The sequence below is a fragment of the Hyla sarda genome, chromosome 3 (assembly GCF_029499605.1).
Source record: "Hyla sarda isolate aHylSar1 chromosome 3, aHylSar1.hap1, whole genome shotgun sequence".
NCBI classification, from domain to species: domain Eukaryota; kingdom Metazoa; phylum Chordata; class Amphibia; order Anura; family Hylidae; genus Hyla; species Hyla sarda.
In genome coordinates, this window is record NC_079191.1 from 236,875,315 (window position 1) to 236,898,224 (window position 22,910).

Genomic DNA, 22,910 nt, shown 5'->3' on the forward strand with positions numbered 1-22,910 from the left:
TAGTTGAGAGTTACTCAGCAGAGGCTGAGGACGGGGAGTATCAGCAGTCACTAGACACATGTCAGGTAGGGGTCTGCCAGATTGCTGGGAGAGCTGAAGAACAGACTGTGAGTCAAGTCCAAGAGGATCCGGAGACTCAAGTGAAGAGTGTGCCTCTGACTGAAACAGAGTCTTCAGTAAAACCAGATGGAGGACAAAGAAAAATCGCTTGTAGACTTGAAGAAAGAGAAAGAAGCGAAGCTTCAGATGCAGAAAGATATGGAGATCCACCAAAGTGAGCTTGTGGCTCTGCAGGATGAGCTGTTCCGCTCCCAGGGTCATGTGACCAGCAAGGAGAGCGAATTGGAGAGTCTGGTCCAGCAGTTGTCACTCAAGGAGGAAGAAGTGAATGTTCTGTCTGAGGCATATCGGGCTCTACAAAGTGATCACCAGGCTAGGTTGGTAGCCATGGAAGAGCTCGAGAAGGAGAAAGTGGTAATGGCTCATAAGGTGCAGAGCCTGGAGGCGCAGAATGAAATGCACAGTAAGTCTCATGCAGCTACCTTGGATTCGCTGGGAAGGCAGATCTCCAAACAAGAGGCTCAGCTAAAAGTCTATGAGCAGAAAGTGTCCGAAATGGAGCTACTGAGTAAAGACAATGAGCAGATGAGACAACAACTGCTGTCCCTGGAAGATACTGTCAATAACTTGACAGAATTGCTAGAAAGAGAGAAGGTGAACTCCTCTAAACTCAAGAGTGAGCAGCAGAAAAACTTAAAGCTGGAAGGGGACATGAAGGTCCTAAAAGAAAGCAGTGACCAGGCTGCAGCAGAACTGCACAAAGAGAAACTTGCCGTTGGGAGACTTGAAGCGCAAATTGCTCAGTTGTATGAAGAACTCAGAATGAAAACCGAGAGTCTGCAGAAGAAGCTGCTGGAGATGGAGATGCCTCCTCTAAAAGTGTCAGAGTCTGAGTGAAGGCCTCAAGAAACAAAGCAGCTGAAGCAAGTCTCACAAGAAGCTCCGGAGTCTGGATGCAGAGTCCATGATCAGAAAAATAAAGGCGGTACAGTTTTGGATGGTCGGGCCAGAGAAGCTCACACTACAGTCCAGCCTTTGGTGAGAGAAGGCAGAGGCCTGAAAGGACTTCCTTGTTTGCAGCCAGTGTCCAGGGTGTTGCCTTGAGCAACATGAAGAAGGTAGGAGGCTCCAATGAAGTCTTTGGAACACCAGTTGTGAATAACAGTTTCTATAAAGTGAAGCTGAAAGTTCCTGAAGACTTACAGCAGATGTGCGTAAAGGAATCGGCTCATAAACACTTTTCAAAGGCAGTGGAAGCCTTTTTGGTGTCTTATGACTCAGAGAATGCCCAGCTGGTCATCTTGTCTGACAATGAAGTTACCATTAAGAGGGTGAACATGTTGGGTAACATCCATTTCCGAAGTCTTCAGACAAAATTGTCTGTGATATCGAGAATCAAAGAAGCCAGAAAGAATCTGGAAAGCTTATGTCTGTCAGTGTCTAGATTCCATGTGCAGTTTGATGTACAAAAAGACTTGATGCGCTCAGTAATCGGCACTCGTGGCACAAATATACAACAAGCAAGGAGAATCCCTGGGGTGACTGCTGTTATTTTTGATAAAGATACATGTACGTGTCATGTGTATGGTGAGAACCAAGATGCTGTGAAGAAGGCAAGAAGTTACCTGGAGTTGGCTGAGGTGGTAATGTGGGTTCCCCGAAACTTGGTGGGAAAAGTCATTGGGAAGAAAGGAAGGCACATTCAGAAGGTTGTCGACCAGTCAGCGGTTGTTAGAGTGAGAGTTGAGAGTAATAAGAAGAGCTCCCAAGACGAGGGAATGGTCCCCTTTGTATTCCTGGGCACAAAGGACAGTGTTACTAAAGCAACCATTCTACTGGACTACCACCTCAAAAGGTTGAAGAAAGTGAACCAACTTCAGCTAACTAGACCAAAGAGAAGGACAGGTGCATGGTCGTGTGTGCACTGTCTTTTGAAGACAAGTGCTCATCCCCGGTGGTCTGAGCAGAGGGGGGGGGGGGATATGTGACAGTGTGGCAAGGAAAGGGTGCATTTCCCACACTGATCCTGCAGAAATCTCAACCTGTGGACTAATCAAGGAGACAGCAGAAAGGGGAAGGGTCCTTAAAAGCAAGAGAAACAGAATAATCTGGGCTCTCCCCTAGACAGAAGTGACTGTTAAAGGGGGGAGACACCGTGTCCAGTGCCAGGTGGGCACAGCAAGGGCTGCTGAGGACACAAGCGTGGACTCCCGGAGTAAGAGACGCGGATCCTGTAACATATAGCAGGTGGCTGTACGAATGGGACTTTATGTTCAAATGTGAACTGTGTCTTATAAGGCTGCAGGACTTATTGTGTTTAAACTGACAGGGGAAAGCCCATCAGTTATTAGTCAGGGCATGCTACATGTGTAGTGAGTGGCTAGACGGCCTAGGAGTTATTTTTATATTTTGTTTATCCTGCATCCCGTTTAATAAACCTGGCGAGGAGCCAGAATTGCAGAAAGGACTCATTGTTTGACGGTTTATTGTGGAAAAACGTGTCCAACGGCAAAGGATGATCCCAGAGTGAAACCCTTTACAATTGGTGGAGGATGCGGGCACACGTTGCTAGGAGCAACCAGTGGTCAAGTTGCAGTGGAGTTGTTGCCGGGAGCAACCAACTGTGCATGTTACAAGTGGAGCAGGACTGAGCCTGTGGTGAAGGCGTTGCTAGGGGCAACAGATCGCAACACGTTGGAATTGTTGCTAGGGGCAAGAATCCTGCCGACAAGTGACTGTTGGTACAGCAGGAGTGTCTGACAAGTGTGTCAAAGCAGCGGGGAGCTGTGCAAGATTTTGTGCAAAGATGGGTCGACGTCGCAAGGCCGTTGCTAGGAGCAACCGACAAGGACGGCAACCAGATATCGCCAAGAGGCATGGAGTGGTGAGCACCTTAAAGAGATCAGCGGCAGCTCAGCAAGAAGATGTCTTCACACCTGATAAGTCCCTGGCCAGGAGGTCAGAAAAGATGGACGTGAGGACTCGTGAGATGATAGTAGGTGGTATCCCGCTGTTTGTGGAACTGGATTGTCGCCAGGCTGTATCCAGAGTCATGCCGGACATACTACCCTTTTTGAAGACCCGACCAGAGACTGGTAAGACTGTTCTGATTGACTTTACAACTTGTTATGGGACAGTAAGCCATGTTATGGAGGTGTGTGCAGAGCTTAATGTGGAGTTTATACTGGGCAGAGACTTCCGATATTTTTGGCCTTTGTGGAATGGGGAGAATGTGCCAGAGAAATCGCACACAAAGGTTCCTGAGGTAAAGGTTGGCGTTGTCTCGCTAGATGACTGTGTGAACTCTGTCCAAGATGTCTCCAACCTGTGTCTAAGTGCAAAATCATGTGAGGGTGGGGCGCCCCTCATGAAGGCTGATGAAACTGTTCACACTCTGCAGGTTGGATAATAAACCTGGCGAGGAGCCAGAATTGCAGAAAGGACTCATTGTTTGACGGTTTATTGTGGAAAAACGTGTCCTTTGGCTACGGTAAAGGACGATCCCAGAGTGAAACCCTTTACAGTCCATATACCATTCTTGGTGATTTTTAAAAAAGCAGTTTTGTGACTTTTTAAAACCACAGGCAGTTTTAAGACTGGGAGTTGACTTGAGACTTTTTAAAGGGATTTGCAATGTTTTCTTGCTTACGTGCGACATTCACACTGCATAAATTCTTGACCACTGCAAAGTGAAAACTGACAGTTTCTTAGGTAAGGCTGTTTGCAACTTTATACCTACCCACAAAAGTCGCATAAAAAAGTGCTTGCGACTTTTTGTACGCCAAAGTAAGCAAAAAAAAAAAAAGGTTCTAAACACCATGATAAATTAGATTCTAAAAACCATACATATTTAGTCCTACTCTGCAGGCTAAATTCACAAACTGCCAAATTCTCTCTCTGTCTTATGTTTTACTTTTTTCACAAAATAAATGATTTTACTTATACTAATATTTATTTACTTGTTTACTTTGATTTTGTGCTGCAAAGGAGGAATTTTTAAGGAGAGGGGGTGCCTACCTACTTAACAAAGGGATTCAACCTAAATAACAAATACTGAAGGCCTACCTATTCAGCCAGTCATGGCCCATCTCACACTGAAACTCTTTTATTATAAAAATATAAAACCTTACAAGAATACAAACATTATAAACATAAATACAAACTTTCCTTTTCTGTAGGAGTGGTAAAAAGGACCGCCACCCCACTATACGGCTCAGCCGCGAGAGACCAGTGAGAGGGACCGTGCCTCCACTTCCTTCTGGCTTTAACCAGAGAGGCTAGATCTGACAACCTGGTCTCCTGTAAAAAGAAAATGTCGGCTTCAACATGGCCGCGAAAATCAAAGGCTGCACATCTAGCTGTATCTGACTTTATGCTGGCACAATTAATAGATGCCAGCGCCAATGGAGTGCCGCCATACAGGGTGATTAAATTAGATGGCCACATCCTTTACTTTTGTTTTCCTTCTTTTTTGCCCCCTCATTCCGGAGAAGACGAGAGCAGGACCAGTCTTAGATCTTTTTTTAGACTCCAAGAGATCCATATGGTCCCCTTCTCCGTCCGGCCTTGGTCTAGCCCTGCGCTCCGGGGAAAGGTGCCTCAACAGGACAGGGCCCAGTTCCCCCCAGAGGCTCTTTCTCCCTAGGCACCTCGCCCTCATCTTCCCCCTCCAAGGAGGGGAAGGAGATGGTATCGAGGATGAGGTATTGGTTTGACAGGTCAATCAGAAGGGGGGGGGGGGGCAGTCAGTATAGGCTGCGCTAAAATGGGTGGGGCTGCAAGGCCACAGACCTTAGGCTGACCCTGGTAGATGACCTGGATCCTATCACGTCCAAGGAAGGCAGCTGATGGAATGTGGGCAACCATACTCCCTGAACATTTCAGTTTGATGGAAAACGTCCAGGCCCCGGACCAGATCCAGTGCTCATCCAGGTTTTTCTTGGGCTGTCCGTCACATCCCCATACCGTCCGAGCCAGGTCATGATGTCATAACAAGAAAGTGACTCGCTACTGGTCAAAACGGTCACTTTCTTGATCGAGTTCTGACAGGAAATCTTACGGCGAAATCCCACCAGCCGGGCTTGTTCTTCGCCACTTCGTAGTTTGACCAGAAGAGTTTGAGGCCCTCTGGCCGAATGAAACTGACATCAAACTCGGACGAACCGTAGAAGTGAATCAGGGCAAAGATGTCACTTGCCCTGAACTCCATCTGAAGGAGGAGTGCAACCACTTTAGCGCAAGGTGAACACGCATCCTCGCCCTCTCCAAATCAGATGGACCACATTCCTACGGTTATTGTCCTGCCCTGTTGTCGGGAGGGACCAGACCACCTCCCCATTCCGCTCTCAGAAAGCCCCCAAACCATGCCTCTCTATCCAGAAAGACAGGTCAACCTCACCTCTTTCTTCTACCTGGATCGACCTGTCGCCCCTACACAGAGCCTCCAGAAGGCGCTGTTGCAAATGGCCTCCAGAGCCGGACGGAGACGGAGACCACCCCGATCCCCCGGCAGGGACATTAGCATAGCCAGACCAGACCCAGAACCACCCCGCATACCACTACTCCCATCATCTTTTTCTCCATTCATACCAGACTTCCCATTCATACCACTATTACTCCCACTACATTCACTCTCCCACATACACCCCTCTCATCCACAACACTACACCCATCATTCACACATCTTGCACCCTTAGTAACCTGCCTAACACATTCTGGGCTGGCTGGGACTTCTAGTACTGCTGGTCTTATTATGCTCTTCTGTGCTGGATTGCTGCTGCTGGGGTCGACGCTGATGACTCCCCCTCCATGGGGGATCTGACCTCCTGAGTCTGGGGCTGTCCCTCCAAGTGCACCCCAGCTCCTCCCACAGTGCCATCGCTTGATTTGCCTTACCGCACGGGCTCTGCAGCTGATCCCGGTGCCCGGACACTCCTCCCTCACAGAGGAGTGCCCCGCAGCAATCGCAGAACGCACAGTACTCAGGGGGGGGGGCATTGACTGTCCAGGCATGCTGGGAGTTGTAGTTTTGCAGCAGCTGGAGGTACCCTGTTTGGGAAACACTGCCATAGGGTACGTAAAAGGGTAGGGTACATATGTGAACATTAAGTGCTCTGCGGGCACACAACAAAGCTCAGGAGCGAAAAGCATCATGTACATTTGAGGCCTAAATTGGTGATTTTCCCAGGGGTGGCTGATAGTTGCAGCCATTCTAGCATAAACACACAAAAAAAAATGCACAATGACTCCATTTTGGAAACGACACCCCTCAAGGAATGTCACAATGGGTGCAGGGAGGATTTCGACGCCACAGGTCGATTACAATGAAAAATTAAATTTTTCATATTCACAGTCCACTGTTGCAAAAATCTGTCAAATGCCAGTGGGGTGCAAATGCTCATTGCACCCCTTTTTACATTCCTTGAGAGGTGTAGTTTTCAAAATGGGGTCACTTGTGGGGGGGTTTCCCCTGTTTTGGCACCATGGGGGCTTTATAAACTTTACATCCACACATGGGATATTTCCATACTCAGAAGAAACGGGGTTACAAATTTTGGGGGGCATTTTCTCCTTATAACCTCTAGTAAATGTGGGTAAATTTGGGGGGGAAACTTTTTTAGTGAATAAAAATGTTTTTCTCATTTATACATCTGACTTTAATGAAAAGTTGTGAAACACCTGTGGGGTGTTAAAGGAGTAGTCCAGTGGTGATTCAGTGGTGAGCAACTTATCCACTATCATAAGGATAGGGGATAAGTTGCAGATCGCGGGGGGTCCGACCGCTGGGGCCCCCTGCGATCTCCTGTACGGAGCCCCGACAGCCCGCTGGAAGGGGGCGTGTCGACCTCCGCACGAGGCGGCGGCCGACACGCCCCCTCAATACAACTCTATGGCAGAGCCGAAGCGCTGCCATCGGCAATCTCCGGCTCTGCCATAGAGATGTATTGAGGGGGCGTGTCGGCCGCCGCCTCGTGCGGGGGTCGACACCCGCTATCTCGGCGGAGAGCCGGGGCCCCGTACAGAGAGATCGCGGGGGGCCCCAGCGGTCGGACCCCCCGCGATATCAAACTTATCCCCTATCCTTAGGATAGGGGATAAGTTTTTCACCACTGGACTACCCCTTTAAAGGGGTACTCCGGTGGAAAACTTTTTTTTTTTTTTTAAATCAACTGGTGCCAGAAAATGAAACAGATTTGTAAATTACTTATATTTAAAAATCTAAATTTTTCCAGTACTTATTATCTACAGAATACTACAGAAGAAATTATTTTCTATTTGGAACACAGAGCTCTCTGCTGAATCACGAGCACAGTGCTCTCTGCTGACATCTCTGTCCATTTTAAGAACTGTCCAGAGTAGGAGAAAATCCCCATAGCAAACATGCCGCTCTGGACAGTTCCTAAAATGGACAGAGATGTCAGCAGAGAGCACTGTGCTTGTGATGTCAGCAAAGAGCACTGTGTTCCAAAAAGAAAATAACTTCCTCTAAAATATTCAGCAGCTATTAAGTCCTGGAAGGATTAAGATTTTTTAATAGGAGTAACTTACATATCTGTTTAACTTTCCGGCACCAGTTGATTTAAAAAAAAAGTTTTCCACGGGAGTACCCCTTTAAGGCTCACTATCCCCATGTGACGTTCCTTGAGGGGTGTAGTTTCCAAAATAGTATTCCATGTGGGGGTTATTTTCTGTTCTGGCACCACAAGGGCTTCCTAAATGTGACATGCCCTCCAAAAACCATTTCAGAAAAACTCACTCTCCAAAATCCCATTGTCGCTTCTTCCCTTCTGAGCCCTCTAGTGCACCCACAGAGCACTCTATGTACACATATGAGGTATTTCCTTACTCAAGAGAAATTGGGTTGCAAATTTTCGGGAGATTTCTCTCCTTTTACTCCTCTACAAGAAAAGTGTGAAAAATGAAGATTTTGAATTTTCTCCTTCACTTTGCTGCTATTCCTGTGAAACACCTAAAGGCTTAACACACTTTCTGAATGTTATTTTGAATACTTTGAGGGGTGCAGTTTTCATAATGGGGTCATTTATGGGGTATTTCTAATATGAAGGCCCTTCAAATCCACTTAAAAACTAAACTGGTCTTTGAAAAATTCCGATTTAGAAAATTTTGTAAAAAATTGCAAAATTGCTGCTGAAATTTGAAGCCCTCTGATGTCTTCCAAAAGTAAAAACATGTCAACTTTATGATGCAATCATAAAGTAGACATATTGTATATGTGAATAAATATATAATTTATTTGGGATATCCATTTTCCTTATAAGCAGAGAGCTTCAAAGTTTAAAAAAAAATGCAAAAATTTCACATTTTGCATCAAATTGTTTTATTTTTCACCAAGAAAGGATGCAAGTATCAACGAAAATTTACCACTAACATAAAGTAGAATATGTCACGAAAAAACAATCTCGGAATCAGAATGATAACTAAAAGCATCCCAGAGTTATTAATGCTTAAATTGACAGTGGTCAGATGTGCAAAAAATGGCCAGGTCCTTAAGGTGAAAATGGTTCGGGTCCTTAAGGGGTTAATGTAATTTTGAATACATTCGAGGGGTGCAATTTTTAGAATGGGGTAATCATTAGGCAATTTCTAAAGTGAAGGCTGATCAAATCCACTTCAAATTAAACTGGTCCCTAAAAAATTCAGATTTTAAAAGTTTTGTGAAAAATTGCTGCAAAATTTTTAAGCCCTCTAATGTCTTCAAAAAGTAAAAAGATGTCTATGTTATAAATCCAACATAAAGTAGACATATTGTATATGTGAATCCATATGCCAATTTATTTGGCATGACTGTTTTCCTTACAAGCAGAGCATTTTAAATTTAGAAATATGCATATTTTTCATTACATTTTTATCAAAGAAATGATGCAAGCATCCACGTAAATTTACCACTTTCTTAAAGTAGACTATGTGACGAAAAATCATTCTCAGAATCAGATTGATAAGTAAAAGCATCTCAGATTTATTAATGCAGAAAGTGACACGTTAGATTTAAAAAATGTGGCTGTGTCATTAAAGCCAAAACATGCAGCGTCCCTAAGGGGATATATATATATATATATATATATATATATATATATATATACATACATACAAAATCCAAAAAGAACAGTGGCACACCAAGTGTACAAAAGAAAAGGTGTTTTATTCAAAAAAACGTGTAAGGAGACGTTTTGGCTGGCTCACCCAGCCATTTTCACCCTATATATGTCTATATCTGTATATATAAAACTCAATTGCCCTTATTTACTAAGTGTTTAATTCCTTACAATTTATTTTCCACGGTATTTACTAAGGTTTCCCTGCATTTTCCACTTTCCCTACACTTTGCTTTTTTTTACACATGCTCTGATCTGTCTGGTTTTCCTCAGCTCAAATCCACCACATTTTATGTGGAAACCTTAGTAAGTATGTTGGGATTTTGTGAAAATGTCGGGAACACATCCCTTTTCGGAGACCACGCCCCTTTCCCCGGCAGCCACGCCCCCTTTTTAGGTTTTCATAGCAAAATGGAGAGTTAGTCGGGTTTTTTCAATTCTGGCGCAAATTCTGGCGCACAATCTGACGCAGACAGAATTTCGGGCGCAATGCAACAGAATCTGGCGCACAACCCGACAAAACATGTCGGGTTTGCAATAGTAAATGAGGGCCAATGTGTGTGTGTGTATGTATGTGTGTGTGTATATGTGTATATAAAAACTTGGCACACATGTTACTTATATCTCAACAACAAACATAGGATAGGTAAATTAACCCTTACTCACCCCCATTTGCCAGGGTCGGGGTTTTTGTTTAAAGTCCCATACAAGTCTATGGGAAATATATGTTACTGTACAACTTAAAAACGGATGGAGATATCTAGATAATACTTGGTCACATATGACTTATATGTCCACTTAAAATGTAGGATAGTTAATTTAACCCTTAACTACCCCCATTTGTGAGGGTCAGGGTTTTTGTTTAAAGTCCAATGCAAATCAATGGGAAATGTATGTTCCCACATAACTTCCGTACAGCTGGAGATATTTCAATACCTGGTACACATATTACGGATCGGGATATGAGGTCTGGATAGGAGGTCGAGATAGGAGGACGGGATATGAGGACGGGAAAGGAGGACTGGATAGGGGTCTGGATAGGGGTCGGGATAGGAGGTCGGGATATGAAGACAGGATTAGAGGAATGGATAGGAGGTCAGGATAGGAAATCAGGATAGGAGGTCGAGATAGGAGGACGGGATAGGAAGTCGGGATAGGAGGTCAAAATAGGAGGGCGGGAAAGGAGGACGGGATAGGAGGTCGAGATAGGAGGTCGAGATATGAGGACGGGATATGAGGACGGGATATGAGGACGGGATAGAAGGTCAAGATAGGAGGTCGGGATAGGAGGTTGAGATAGGAGGACGGGATAGGAGGGCGGGATAGGAGGTTGAGATAGGAGGACGGGATAGGAGGTCGGGATAGGAGGCCGGGATAGAAGGACGGGATATGGGGTTGGGATATGACAACAATATATGAGGATGGGATGTGGAGTCAAAAGCTTCCTCTTTTGTTTATTTTCCTCTACAACAAGGATTAGGAAGGATAAACCGGGCCACGCCCGATACTCAGCTAGTATATATATGTTTTGTTTTATTTCACTACTTTAGATAAATTTTGTTTAGATTAGACTTGATCATCCATTAATTTTTTTCTGATATATGAAGTGACCAAAAATCAGCAATTCTGGACATTAGTATTTTTTTTTGTTTCCTCCATTCACCCTGCAGTCTTATGAACATTATATTTTAGTAGGGCAGACATTTTTGCACACGACGATACCACATATGTTTATGTACAGTATCTTTTTGTTGATTTGAAAACTGGGAAAAGGAAATGGAAGTGATTTAAATTTTTATTGGAGGAGAGGCTTATTCAATTTATTTATCTTTTTTTTTTTTATTATTCACTATCTTTTAGTACCCATAGGTACAACCAGCTGATCAGCTGTACGGAAACGAGGAGGGTTCCTTACCTGCCTCCTCGTTTTCCGCCAAATGGCTGCTCCGTGTCTGAGAACCAGACAGGAACAGTTGAGCGCCGATAACACTGATCAATGCTATGGCATAGCACTGATCAGTGCTGGCAATCAGTGTATTGCATGTTATAGTCCCCTATGGGGGCTATAACATTGCAAAAAAAAAGCGGAAAAAAAAGTTAATAAAGATGATTTAACCCCTTCCCTAATAAAAGTTTGAATCACCCCCCTTTTCCCATAAAAAAAAACTATGTAAATAAAAATAAATATAAACATACCGTATTTATCGACGTATAACACGCACTGGCGTATAACACGCACCCCCATTTTAATAGGGAAATTTAAGTTAAAAAAAAATACATATAAGATAAATGACAGACTAAATGCCGTATCATCCCTCTAACTTTGATTTTGCCTGAACTTCAGTTTGGACCCCCCTTCCAGTCATTCCTCCCCTTTTATCAACCCCTGTGCCACATTTACACCCATCCTCCCCCCTTACCCTTTCATCATTCCCCCACTGTCTTATCATTCCCCCACCCCCCTCTCATCATGCCCCTTCTCATCATGCCCGCCTCTCATCATGCCCCCCTCTCATCATGCCCCCCTCTCATCATGTCCCCTTTTCATCATGCCCCCTTCTCATCATGCCCCCCTCTCAGCATCCCCTTTCCCCCCATGTTTTTTATATAAATTTTTTTCCCATCTTCCTTACCTAGCCGCTCTCAGCAGGCCAGGTCCGGTGTCGGGTCTTGCGGGCTGCGGTCAGTGAAGCAGGATGAGTGACGTCCTTTGCCGGCTGCACAGCATCCGGGACGTCACTCATCATTCGCTGCAGCCGCCGCTTGTTTAACTTGAGCAGCCCAACCGCAGCCACCTTAGAATAGTCACAGCGGCAGCAGCATTGAATGAGTGACGTCCCTGATTCTGTGCAGCGGAGCTAGCAGAGGACATCAATCAACCTGCTTCACTGACCGCAGCCCGCAAGACCCGACACTGGACCTGGTCTGCCGAGCGCGGCTAGGTAAGGAAGATGGGGAAAAAAACATTACAATAAAAAGCAGGGGGGAAAGGGAGGGAAAAAAACGAAACTAAGCGGGAGCCGCGCGCTGGTCACTGATTTAAAGTGGCCGCGGCCAGGCTGCTAATCCTTAACAAGCAGCCGCTGCTGCGGCCACTTTAGATCAGTTACAAAATGATTTATCGGCGTATAACACGCAGGCAGACTTTTTGCCTTGAATTTAAGTTTTAAAAGTGCGTGTTATACGCCGATAAATACGGTATGTAGTATCGCCGCATGCATAAATGTCCAAACTATGAAACTGTATTGTTAATTAAACCACATGGTCAATGGCATACAAGTACAAAAATGCCAAAGTCCGAAATAGCATAAATGCACTGCATGGAAACGGAAGCCCCCAAAAATTACAAGATGGCAGGGTTTTTTTTCAATCTTGTTGCACAATGATTTTTTTTTTTGTTTCGCCGTAGATTTTTGGGTAAAATGACTCATGTCATTACAATGTAGAATTGGTGGCACAAAAAAAAAAAATTAATAAATAAAGATCATATGGGTCTGTAGGTGTAAAATTGAAAGGGTTATGATTTTTAAAAGGTGAGGAGGAAAAAACGTAAGTACAAAAATGGATGTGATGTCCCTGTAAGGGATAGGTTCCTACTGTCCTGTCTGGTTGAGTCCCTGTACGTCCTCAGGGCTCTCCTGCAGTGTTCCCCCATAATGTGAATAGGTTTTATATTAAGTGCAAAGGACCTTTGAAGTGGGTAACATGATTGTTAGTCACATGATGTTTGTCACATGTTTAAGTCATATGTTTGTTAACCAGAGAGCACCAGGTGAGCCGCAGTTGGCCTATGGGCTCCTTGCTCAGCCCCCCTTTATAAGAGGGGGAGGTACTACAATCGCTCTCTTGTGTTTCACTTTCTGCTGAGGTTCAGTCCTGTCCAGATGTCTCAGGGTCAGTGTCCAGCACATCTGGAGGCCTCAACCTAAATTGTAGCCACAAGTAAGTAAGTCAAGTCATCTTTATCTGCTGTCATCATCTTCAGTCAAGTCAAGTCAATTGTAGTCAGCGTGGCCTGCACCTATAGTCTCTCCAGTCACTGCAAGTCCCAGCAAGCTGCAAGGTCCCCTGTGTTACTGGTCACTCGCCTCTCTGGGATCCTGGCCGAACTGTATAGATTGTAACACCTGTCTAACCTTAGTAAAAGCTACCGTTAACCTTAACCTGGCCTTGGACTATTATTTTCCCCTGCCTAACCTAGGACTAGCAGTTCTACCTTCGGGGATTACATAGGCAAACCACGCCCTGGCGTCACAAACATAAAGGGGGTAATACCATCTACCCCTGGGCAACACCATGTGCCCCTTACAGCTCACCTCACACCCCGCAGCTCACCACATGGAAAAAACCTTGAGTCCTTAATCGGTGTTGTGGGCACTCCACTTTTCTATCCTGCCGTAGCTGCCTGAAGAAGCAAATCAACCTGCTGGCAGCACAGAGGCAAGGGAGGGCCTCATGCAGGTTGATTGCGCTGCAGAAGTCCCGATTACCCCCCCTAAAGGGTTAATGCAGGGCATCCACGATCACACCAATGTTCGGCATTATCGGTGAGTCACAGCTGCTAATAGCAGCCAGACTCACCTGGTATGAAATATGCTCAGCTGGTGAATGCACTTCATACACACAAATCACTAACCAGGGGGTATATCTACATGTTGTTAAAGTGTTAAGTATTATATTGTGTTTTAATTTAGGTGCCTTCTTGTCTAGCCAACAAGGGACATAGTGTGATGTATATGTATGTATACACCATAAGTGTCTATTTCTGACACGATTTTTCTTTACCTTATCATTTAAAACATTTGAAACACAATGGCTGATATTTATCAAAGGACGTCTAGTGTAGATGTTTTTCCCAACCCTGTTTTTGACAGAGGTTTAGACGTGCCCGCAACAAATTTATCAAAAAGTCACAAGGACAGTGATAAATTTGATGTGTTATCAGTACTGTGTACATTTCTTTAGTGTAGAGGTTTTTCTCACGTCTTCTTTTAGAAGGTGTAGATTTGTGCCTTGGCTTTGCTCTTTGCACACAAATTTGCGACTTTTTATTTAAGTCATAATTAATAAATACATGACCACTGCATGGTGGAAAAAATAAATGGTGTACTGCAAGACAATGTTGTGAAGAATGTATATTTGAAAAGGCGCACAAAAGGCGCAAAAAACACCCACTGCGCCAAAACAGTGCCAAATATAGGCAGCTAAACCGCTCTAAATGCAATGATAAATGTCCCCTAATATGTATACCTTTCAATAAAATTTTACTTGAAAGCTTGCTTTTTTTTTGTTATATCACCTCATAGAACTTGATATTTATCCGTTTATCCATATTCATTGTTATGTTCTCAGAAATAAGTAATTGAACTTACAAGTACTGGCCTCTCAGCCCGGTCTCTCCTGGATACTGTTGCTATGATAAGGCAGTTTGTACAATTCTGTAGTAATGTGTGCATTATTTTCATTTAGTATATACAAATATCTAACAAGACTGTACACATATCACAATTTACCACCATGGTCCACCAAGAACAGATTGAAATAATTTTAGTTATCTTAATGTCCACTTGTGGTCTTGTAAATTATAAACTAGATCAGGAATAGGCAACCTTAGGCACTGCAGATATTTTGGACTACATCTCCCATGATGCTTTGTCAGCATTTTGGCTGTAAGAGCATCATGGGAGATGTAGTCCAAAACATCTGCAGTGTCGAAGGTTGCCTATACCTGGACTAGATCATGCTTTGACTATTACTTCATTTTGTCTTGCTTTAGAGGACACAGTTATAACCAGTGCATTGTGTGGGTACTTCCAAACTCCTTCCACCCTACAAAATCATTAGGTAAAATGTCGCTAGAAGGAATCTGAGCTACAATTATATTGTTAACCTCATTGGGGACTAGGAATGACACAAACAATAGCAATAACTATAAAGCGCTGCAGAATATGATGGTGCTATACATATAGGCTGCAGGGAATGAATTAAAGGAGCTAAATCTACTGGATATTTATTAACATTAGGCCAGGTTACCGCTATGGAAATGGTGCTGTAAAATACCTTGCGGACATTAGCGGCCTTCCTATTTACTGCAGCGCAGCTCAGGGTCTCCTCCTGCAGATTCCACCAGAAGATTAAAATTGTTCAATCTTCCTGCAGACTCAAATTCAGAAAATGAGAAAAAAGAAGTGTACCTTTATTAGCAGTAAAATAAATATATGTTTACAAGACTGACATTTAAAAGGGGGGGGGGGGGGGCTGGGACAACATACCCTCAAGTTGGCACATGTCATGATATAAGAGAGTACAGTACAGAGGTTTTTCAATCTCAGGTCACATTGCAAACAATAAAAGGGCAATAACATTAAAAACTTGATTCTTGCATCATTTATTGGTGAAAAATTTTAAAATGTCATGAAAATGTTCCGAGTGAGAGATTGCCATGCGCATTTGAGTCCTAAATTAGGGATTTGCATAGGGGCTGACCCGGATGCAAGTGTAACAATTGCCTCCGCCACCAAAAATACCCTACAGCAATGTTTCAATGGCTGTAGTCAATGGCTGTCCAGCAATGCTGGGAGTTGCTGTTTTGCAACAGCTGGAGGCTCCGTTTTGGAAACAGTGCCATACCAGACATTTTTCCTTTTTTATTGGGGGAGGAGGGGACAATGTAAGGATGTGTGTATATGTAGTGTTTTACTCTTTATTTTGTATAGTGTAGAGAAGTGTTTTTAGGGCCCTGCCTGTGTGAATGTACCCTTTCACATGGGGGGGGGGGGGTATTCCCAAACCTCCAGCTGTTGCAAAATTACAACTCCCAGGATGCACTGGTAGGCCATGCATGCTCGGAATTGTAGTTATGCAACAGCTGGAGGCACACTGGTGCAGAAACACTGAATTAGGTAACAGAAGCTAACTCGGCGTTTCTCAACCAGTGTGCTTCCAGCTGTTGCATAACTACAACTCTCAGCATGCACAGACAGCCAAAGGGCATGCTGGTTGCAGTGATGTGCCTCCTGCTGTTGCATAACTACACAGGCTTACCTCCTGTTGCTTCTCTTCCCGGATTGCCGCTGCCATCTTCGGTCCTGTGGCCCCGATTCCCCCACCAATGCCGGGGATCAGGGGCCCACACTGACTGTGTCCACTCTGGCACCCACTCTCGCCGGCTGGTCTAAGGGTGGAGCGGGTGCCGTTAGTGACACTGCCCAGCAGGAGTCCACCTCACTCCTGCTGGGTAAGGGTGATTGGTGCGGTCTCGGACAGCACCAATCACCCTTTTTTTCCGATTTTGTTCCGGAGACCCGATTGACCCAGAATCGCTGCAAATTTGCAGCGATCGCCAACACGGTGGGGTCTCAGGACACCCTTTGGCGATGTCACGGGATGCCTGCTGAATGATTTAGGCATATTTATATGCATATTTTGTTTTAACTTATTTTTTCACATTTCTGATCATGATGACATGACAAGGGGGCATTCTCACCCTTGGTCTTTCCTCTCGTATGTCTGCATGGACCACTGGTACACAAAGGGTTAAACAATCCGAATACAATGGTTTCCCTGATCGCCACCTTTAGAGCAAGACTGTGCTATTTCCTACCACTCCAAACAAGCATAGAAACAAGAATTTAAAGGGGTACTGCAGTGGAAAACTTTTTTTTCTAAATCAACTGGTGCCAGAAAGTTAAACAGATTTGTAAGTTGCTTCTATTAAAACATCTTAATCCTTCCAGTACTTATTAGCTGCTGAATACTACAGAGGAAATTCTTTTCTTTTTGGAACACAGAGCTCTCTGCTGACATCATGACCACAGTGCTTTCTGCTGACATCTCTGTCCATTTTAGGAACTGTCCGGAGCAGCATATGTTTTCTATGGGGATTTTCTCCTACACTGGACAGAGAGAACTGTGGTCATGATGTCAGCAGGGAGCTCTGTATTACAAAAAGAAAATAATTTCCTCTGTAGTATTCAGCAGCTAATAAGTACTGGAAGGATTAAGATTTTTTTAATAGAAGTAATTTACAATTACTTCTGTACCCATAGCGGGCGGACACTGGGTCGCTGTTGCGGCAATGGACTAAATGGTGCTCTGACACATGTATTTACAATTTACAATTCTGTTTAACTTTCTAGCACAAGTTGATTAAAAAAAAAAAAAGTTTTCCACCGGAGTACCCCTTTAAGCTTAGCTGCATGTGACACACTGGAGGGGATTTACTAAAACTGTCTAATTTTTAGACAGTACAAACTTAGACAGATTTCAAATAAACCAGATTTATCGCAGTGAATCAGACTGATTATTATAAATGGTGTGTCTGTAGACTGTCTAGTCTAAGTTTGAACTTTCGAGTTTCAGTCTACACCAACTATTAGTTGGCTTACTTTAGAAACAAGTAACACACTAAAATTTTAAAGTATTATTTTGAAGCATATCATTGTCTTTTAGACCAAACCTCTGCCTGTCAATGGCACACCCCTTTTTCTTAGGCTTGTCAAGCAAGGTAGGTTTTCCTTATATTTTTGGTGCACACAGTATAATAAAAGCGGCTTGTTTGATTTGGAGCCTACATTATGGCACATTGGTCACAGTTAATATGGGCCACTGTTTCATGTCTGTTTGCCTGTGCAAGTTTATAGGAAAACTGTCAGCAGATCAATATGCTGCCGAATCTGTCCCGCAGTTCGCCGTTATCTTCATTCTTCTGGAAATGCAAATGAGCTGCTAATCTGCTAATTGGCACGGGCGGGGTTACAAGGCTCCTTCTGGCACTCTGACGTCAGCGCCTCTCGTCTGCAGCGCTGCCCGGCTTATGAATATTCATCCCCTCCCTCCGACTGTTCCTCCCCCCCCCGCTCTGTACTGGACTCTACTGAAGAGGGAGGGGATGAATATTCATAAGCCGGGCGGTGCTGCGGACAAGTGGCGCTGACGTCAGAGTGCCAGAAGGAGTCTTGTAAACCCCAGTTAACAGCTCATTTTCATATCCAGAAGAATGTAGATAACGGGCGAACGGCGGGGCGGATCCAGGCATGGTAGGCAGCATATTGATCAGCGTCCCCCGTACTACCAGCCAGTATCTCTGGTTATTGCGGGGGGAGTTTACTGACAGTTTTCATTTAACAACCATAACAACCCCTGACTTAGCTCCAGATATTAATAAAGGCTGCTCCTCAGCAATTCACAAGTGTATCCATAATCATCCCATGTTCAACGTCTCTAAAATCACATATGGTATTGTATTGTTAGATCACAGATATGTATTGTACTAAACACTATGGTAGTTGCTGAAGGCTTTCACCTTCTTATACCTCTGCTGTCAGCAATACGTGCATAATAACAACTTTGCATAAAAGTGGTCATAATAATCTTGGCTCTAAGTGTATATTATACTGTATGTATTTATATTAAAATTTGTTAAATAAAAGTAGATGGGTTATTGTTTTGGTAAATGCATACCTTAAATCTTACACTGCAAGCACTAGCACGTGTTTCATGCTTATGTTTCCTTAGCGAAGTATCAATATAATGCTGACAATTTACTGCCATCTATAGGCCAAAAACTGTTAATACATATTGAGTATGTATAAAACTATACATACTAAAATGTTTATACCAGGTTGTAGAGCCTTTGAAGCTCAATAGTTTGCTACAACCCCCCCCCCACCCCTCCATACATCAACAACAAAAAATACAAATATAGACACTGACCATGCAGTGTAGTGCTCGCTTTATGCACCTGTTATAAAAAAAAAAAAATCCTTATACTTAACTAACAAAGGTGCGTAAGAATTAAATGGGTTATCCAGCCTTAAAGAACTGACTGCCTATCCTTGGGTATTAAATCAGTGGTGGGTCCAACTCCTGGCGCTCACACAAGAGTCACAGCCTACGCCCTCCTTGCTGATACGGCCAGTAAAGGAGAAGGTCCCACAATTCTCCTTTCTTCCTCCTACCCCTGTCCAGTGAACATGAACCCATACAAGTGACCCTGGACTCCAGTCACTGACAATTAGGAATCACAAATTCCAGAGTTTGTGAGCCACCCAGACATCCAATTTGACCACGCTGGCCTTACCGAAACAGAGTTTTTAAGACCCGGGGGTGCTCTCTGACTCCTGAGCCCTGTCATATTTTCAGGCAACAGTTTAGGGCCACACATAAAGAGTTTTCGAATTTTAAAGCAGAGAATAATTTGTGAAGGGCTCATTTTTAACATTGGCATTCACTGGGTTCAACATACTGGGTACTGAGCTAGCAAATGTGTAGGAAATGTGTAATTTTTTTATGTTTCACCAACTGTAGTGCATCTAATCCAGGAAAATAAATTTAGGAAACAATGTTGAAAAAAACGCCCCCTCCAGCCTGCATAATGAAAAGTAACTCACCAGCAGATAAATGCTTATATCTCTAGATATATAGTTATGAGATACATAAAAATTATATGTACATGATCAGGATTGGGTCCTGAGTGATATATCAGTTTTTTTTTCTTTTTTTTTGCACTATGACAGGTACGCTTTAACTTTTAATCCCTAAAATGTCCTAAAAAACATGTTTAACACATATATGGTGCCAACATAAAGTAGACATATTGTAAATGTTAATCAATATCTAATTATATGACATAACCATGTTTCTTACAAGCAGAGAATTTCCAATATATCAAAGTGCTAATAAGTTCAGACATTATGATCACATTATAAGCTATATACTACCAGACTGCTCTTCGCTTCTCTACAACCTGTGTTCCTGTCACCCTTCACCCCTGCAGAATTCTAGGACAATCTGGAATTAAAAGGAAAGGGAACACAGCATGTACTAGGGATAAACTAGTCATGGGTTTCATCATAGTGTTAGGGTCACAGCAGGTGGTGGATCCTCTGGGCCTGTGTGGATGATGACATGAGCCATGCCAGGGAGCGGAGTCTAAGGTGCCACTGGTTTTCACCAGAGCCCACCGCAAGGTGAGATGGTCTTGTTGCGGCAGGCGGCACTCAGGTCGCTACCCCCGGCACGATTAGTCCAAACAGGTTGCTGGGATGTGGCGTGGCACAAAAGGAAACAGGCAAGACGAGGTCAAGGTAGCAGTAGGTCAGGGCAGGTGGCACAGGTGCAGGGTCAGGTAACAGAACAAGGATAAGGAACACAGATATCAGGAGCACAGTATGATTTCACTAGGGCACAAGGAAACAAAGATCCGGCACAGGGCAGGGGGAGGTTCAGATACTTATAGACAGGGTGCAGGTGATGATACTTAATTAAATGAGTACTGGCCCTTTAAATGTAAGAGCTCCGGCGGCCGTGTGCCCCTGCCTCCTAGGGCGCGAACGCGCTGGAGCTCTTACATTTAAAGGGGCTGCAAGGATAGGAAGACCAGGGAGGTGAGTGATGGGCTGGGATTTGCATGTGGGCGTGTGCCGTGATGCGAATCCCAGCCCCGCCGGCAGCGGGGACATGACAAGAGAGTGCTCACGGCCAGCGTGCCTGACCAGAGCGCAGATGTTACACATAGGAGGAATATTTTTCCTGTTTTTGAAATATCCCCCAAGCCAATGACCCAAATGTCTCTCGATAAAGAACAAAATTAAGGTTGTAGGGTTTTTTTTTCTTTTATAATTATTATTTATTTAATTTGTAAAAAAATTTGCAGGTAAAGTGCAATTGAACAAATAAATCAATACACCCAATCATTTAACAACAATATACTTTCATTATATATTCCCCTGTCTGCCAAGTCAGGGATGACTTCCTTGCCTATGTCTCTCTGATAAGTGAGCAAAGATGCATTACCATCAAAACCATGGTGTAAGATAGTAATAGTATGCTGTACTACCAAAAACTATCTTCAGTAATGTTACAAGTTGTTTCTCAGAATCTCGGCTCAGAGTTCTCATTCTTGGGCCTTGTGTGCGGAAACAGCTTTATTTTAAATAGTTTGAGGTTAAAAGGGGACACTGGGTCGACACCACTCAGCTACCTGACATAAACAAACATAACCCACATGAATCTGGCTCTTATGGTCTTCATACATGTAGATTTTGAGAAATTCTCTTCTATCACATGGTTAAACAGTTTAAATGTAATGTTTTGCATTCCTTAGTTATAAATTTACAATTTGCTCATGTTCATGTGGATAGGTTAGTCCCAAAAAGTCTCCTAGATATAAAAGGAAGAGAATAATGTATATACTGTATACCCTATATATTGTCTATATACTGTATGGATATAATGCCTTTGTGTTACTTCTTTTCTTCCCAGTTGTTCACACCAGTTGCCTGCATCAATCAGGCTCCTTTTCTCTCAGCTTGATGACAGAAGAGTAAAGAAGGTTGAGAAACACTGGACAGTAGTATGCTTTAAAACAAACTTTTTAGTTTACCATGGCTGTCCTGGTAATCACATGCCCAGAAACAATGATGTGTCAGTTATCACTGTGCAGATGCTGGGGAGCACATAAAACATAAAAGACTGTCAGCAGATTGGCCTGCCCTTATTTTATTTCCTTGTTATTTTTGAACTGCTGTATGTTTATTCCAGACATGATCCCATTTACTTACTGTGGATTTGCTATCCACACCTGCTAGAATATGTTTCCTGCACAAACATTTTTGACTGTTTACACTAAATTACACAATGGCCCAAATTTATCAATCAGCCTGAAACCCTTTTTGTCAGTTTTTTCCCATAGCAACCAATCACAGCTCAACTTTCACTTTACATGAATTCGTTAAGATATGAAAGATGAGCTGTGATTAGTTGTTATGGGAAAAACCAGACAATTAGGGTTTTTGGCAGATTGATAAATCTGGGCATATGTCTTTGTGATAGCCTGAGGGATGTAGTGTATGGGGATTGTAGCTGTGCGGGGATTATAATGGGTGCGTGTTAACCCTTGCTATTCGTGACGCCAGGGTGAGGGCTCCTCAGTAATGCTTGTCCTACCGCCACCCTTCCCAAGAGCGATAGGGAGGTAGATAATAATTACAATGTCCACAACCAGAGAGTTTGCTGAAACAGGTATAACTTTCACTGAAGATTTTCTGCAAAGCTTCATAAACTGAACAGTCTCTATGCATACAACAGCTTCTTTGGAGATTGACAATGGTTGGGACTTTAGCAATTTAGAGTCTTTAGGTATTAGGTGCTGTTCCACTGGATTTAGTTGCGGTCCAGTAGTCATGCTAGCATTAGTGGGGGTAGTTTAGAACTCACGGTTTTATATCAGCTGAGGCCGGTAGGTTTTTCAGGCCTAGCGTGTCTTTGCAAGTTGCGCAGATCTGTCCTGCTAGTCCGGCATCCACGAGAGCAGCAACCCAAGAGAGCGATAATTGGCTACAGCTCCCTTATATGGGCAGGGGCTGGACTAGTGCTAATTGGACCATACTTGTGTCAATCACCATTACAAAGATTTGTGGGTAACATATGACCCAAGCACCTCCAAAGGTCCTCCAACATACCATAAAGGATATTTAACATGGTCACATGACGGAAGGTCCTGCAATGCTAAACACGGTAAGTACTTTACATTATATTAGATATACATTATTATTAAATATGTACACGTATTAACATTAGAGAATTAGACTTAAGGAGAGGCGACTAGGGGCTGTCCCACCTGAAGGACCCTACCTGAGAGTAGTTACTCTGACTTTGGGTACCTCTACACTAGGTACAGTATGTAATACAGTACCGGGACACCACATCTTTATACATTTCCCTTTTTTTTTCAGA

At 43.6% G+C, this 22,910-nt stretch overlaps 1 protein-coding gene across 1 annotated transcript; it reads left to right on the plus strand.

The window, feature by feature from the left end:
• Positions 1-1,169: 1,169 nt before the first annotated feature.
• LOC130361031 (fragile X messenger ribonucleoprotein 1 homolog) lies at positions 1,170-21,636 on the plus strand. The gene is made up of 2 exons (XM_056563590.1): positions 1,170-2,017; positions 21,438-21,636. The coding sequence occupies exons 1-2, from the start codon at positions 1,170-1,172 to the stop codon at positions 21,634-21,636; spliced, it is 1,047 nt and encodes a 348-aa protein (XP_056419565.1).
• Positions 21,637-22,910: the final 1,274 nt, after the last annotated feature.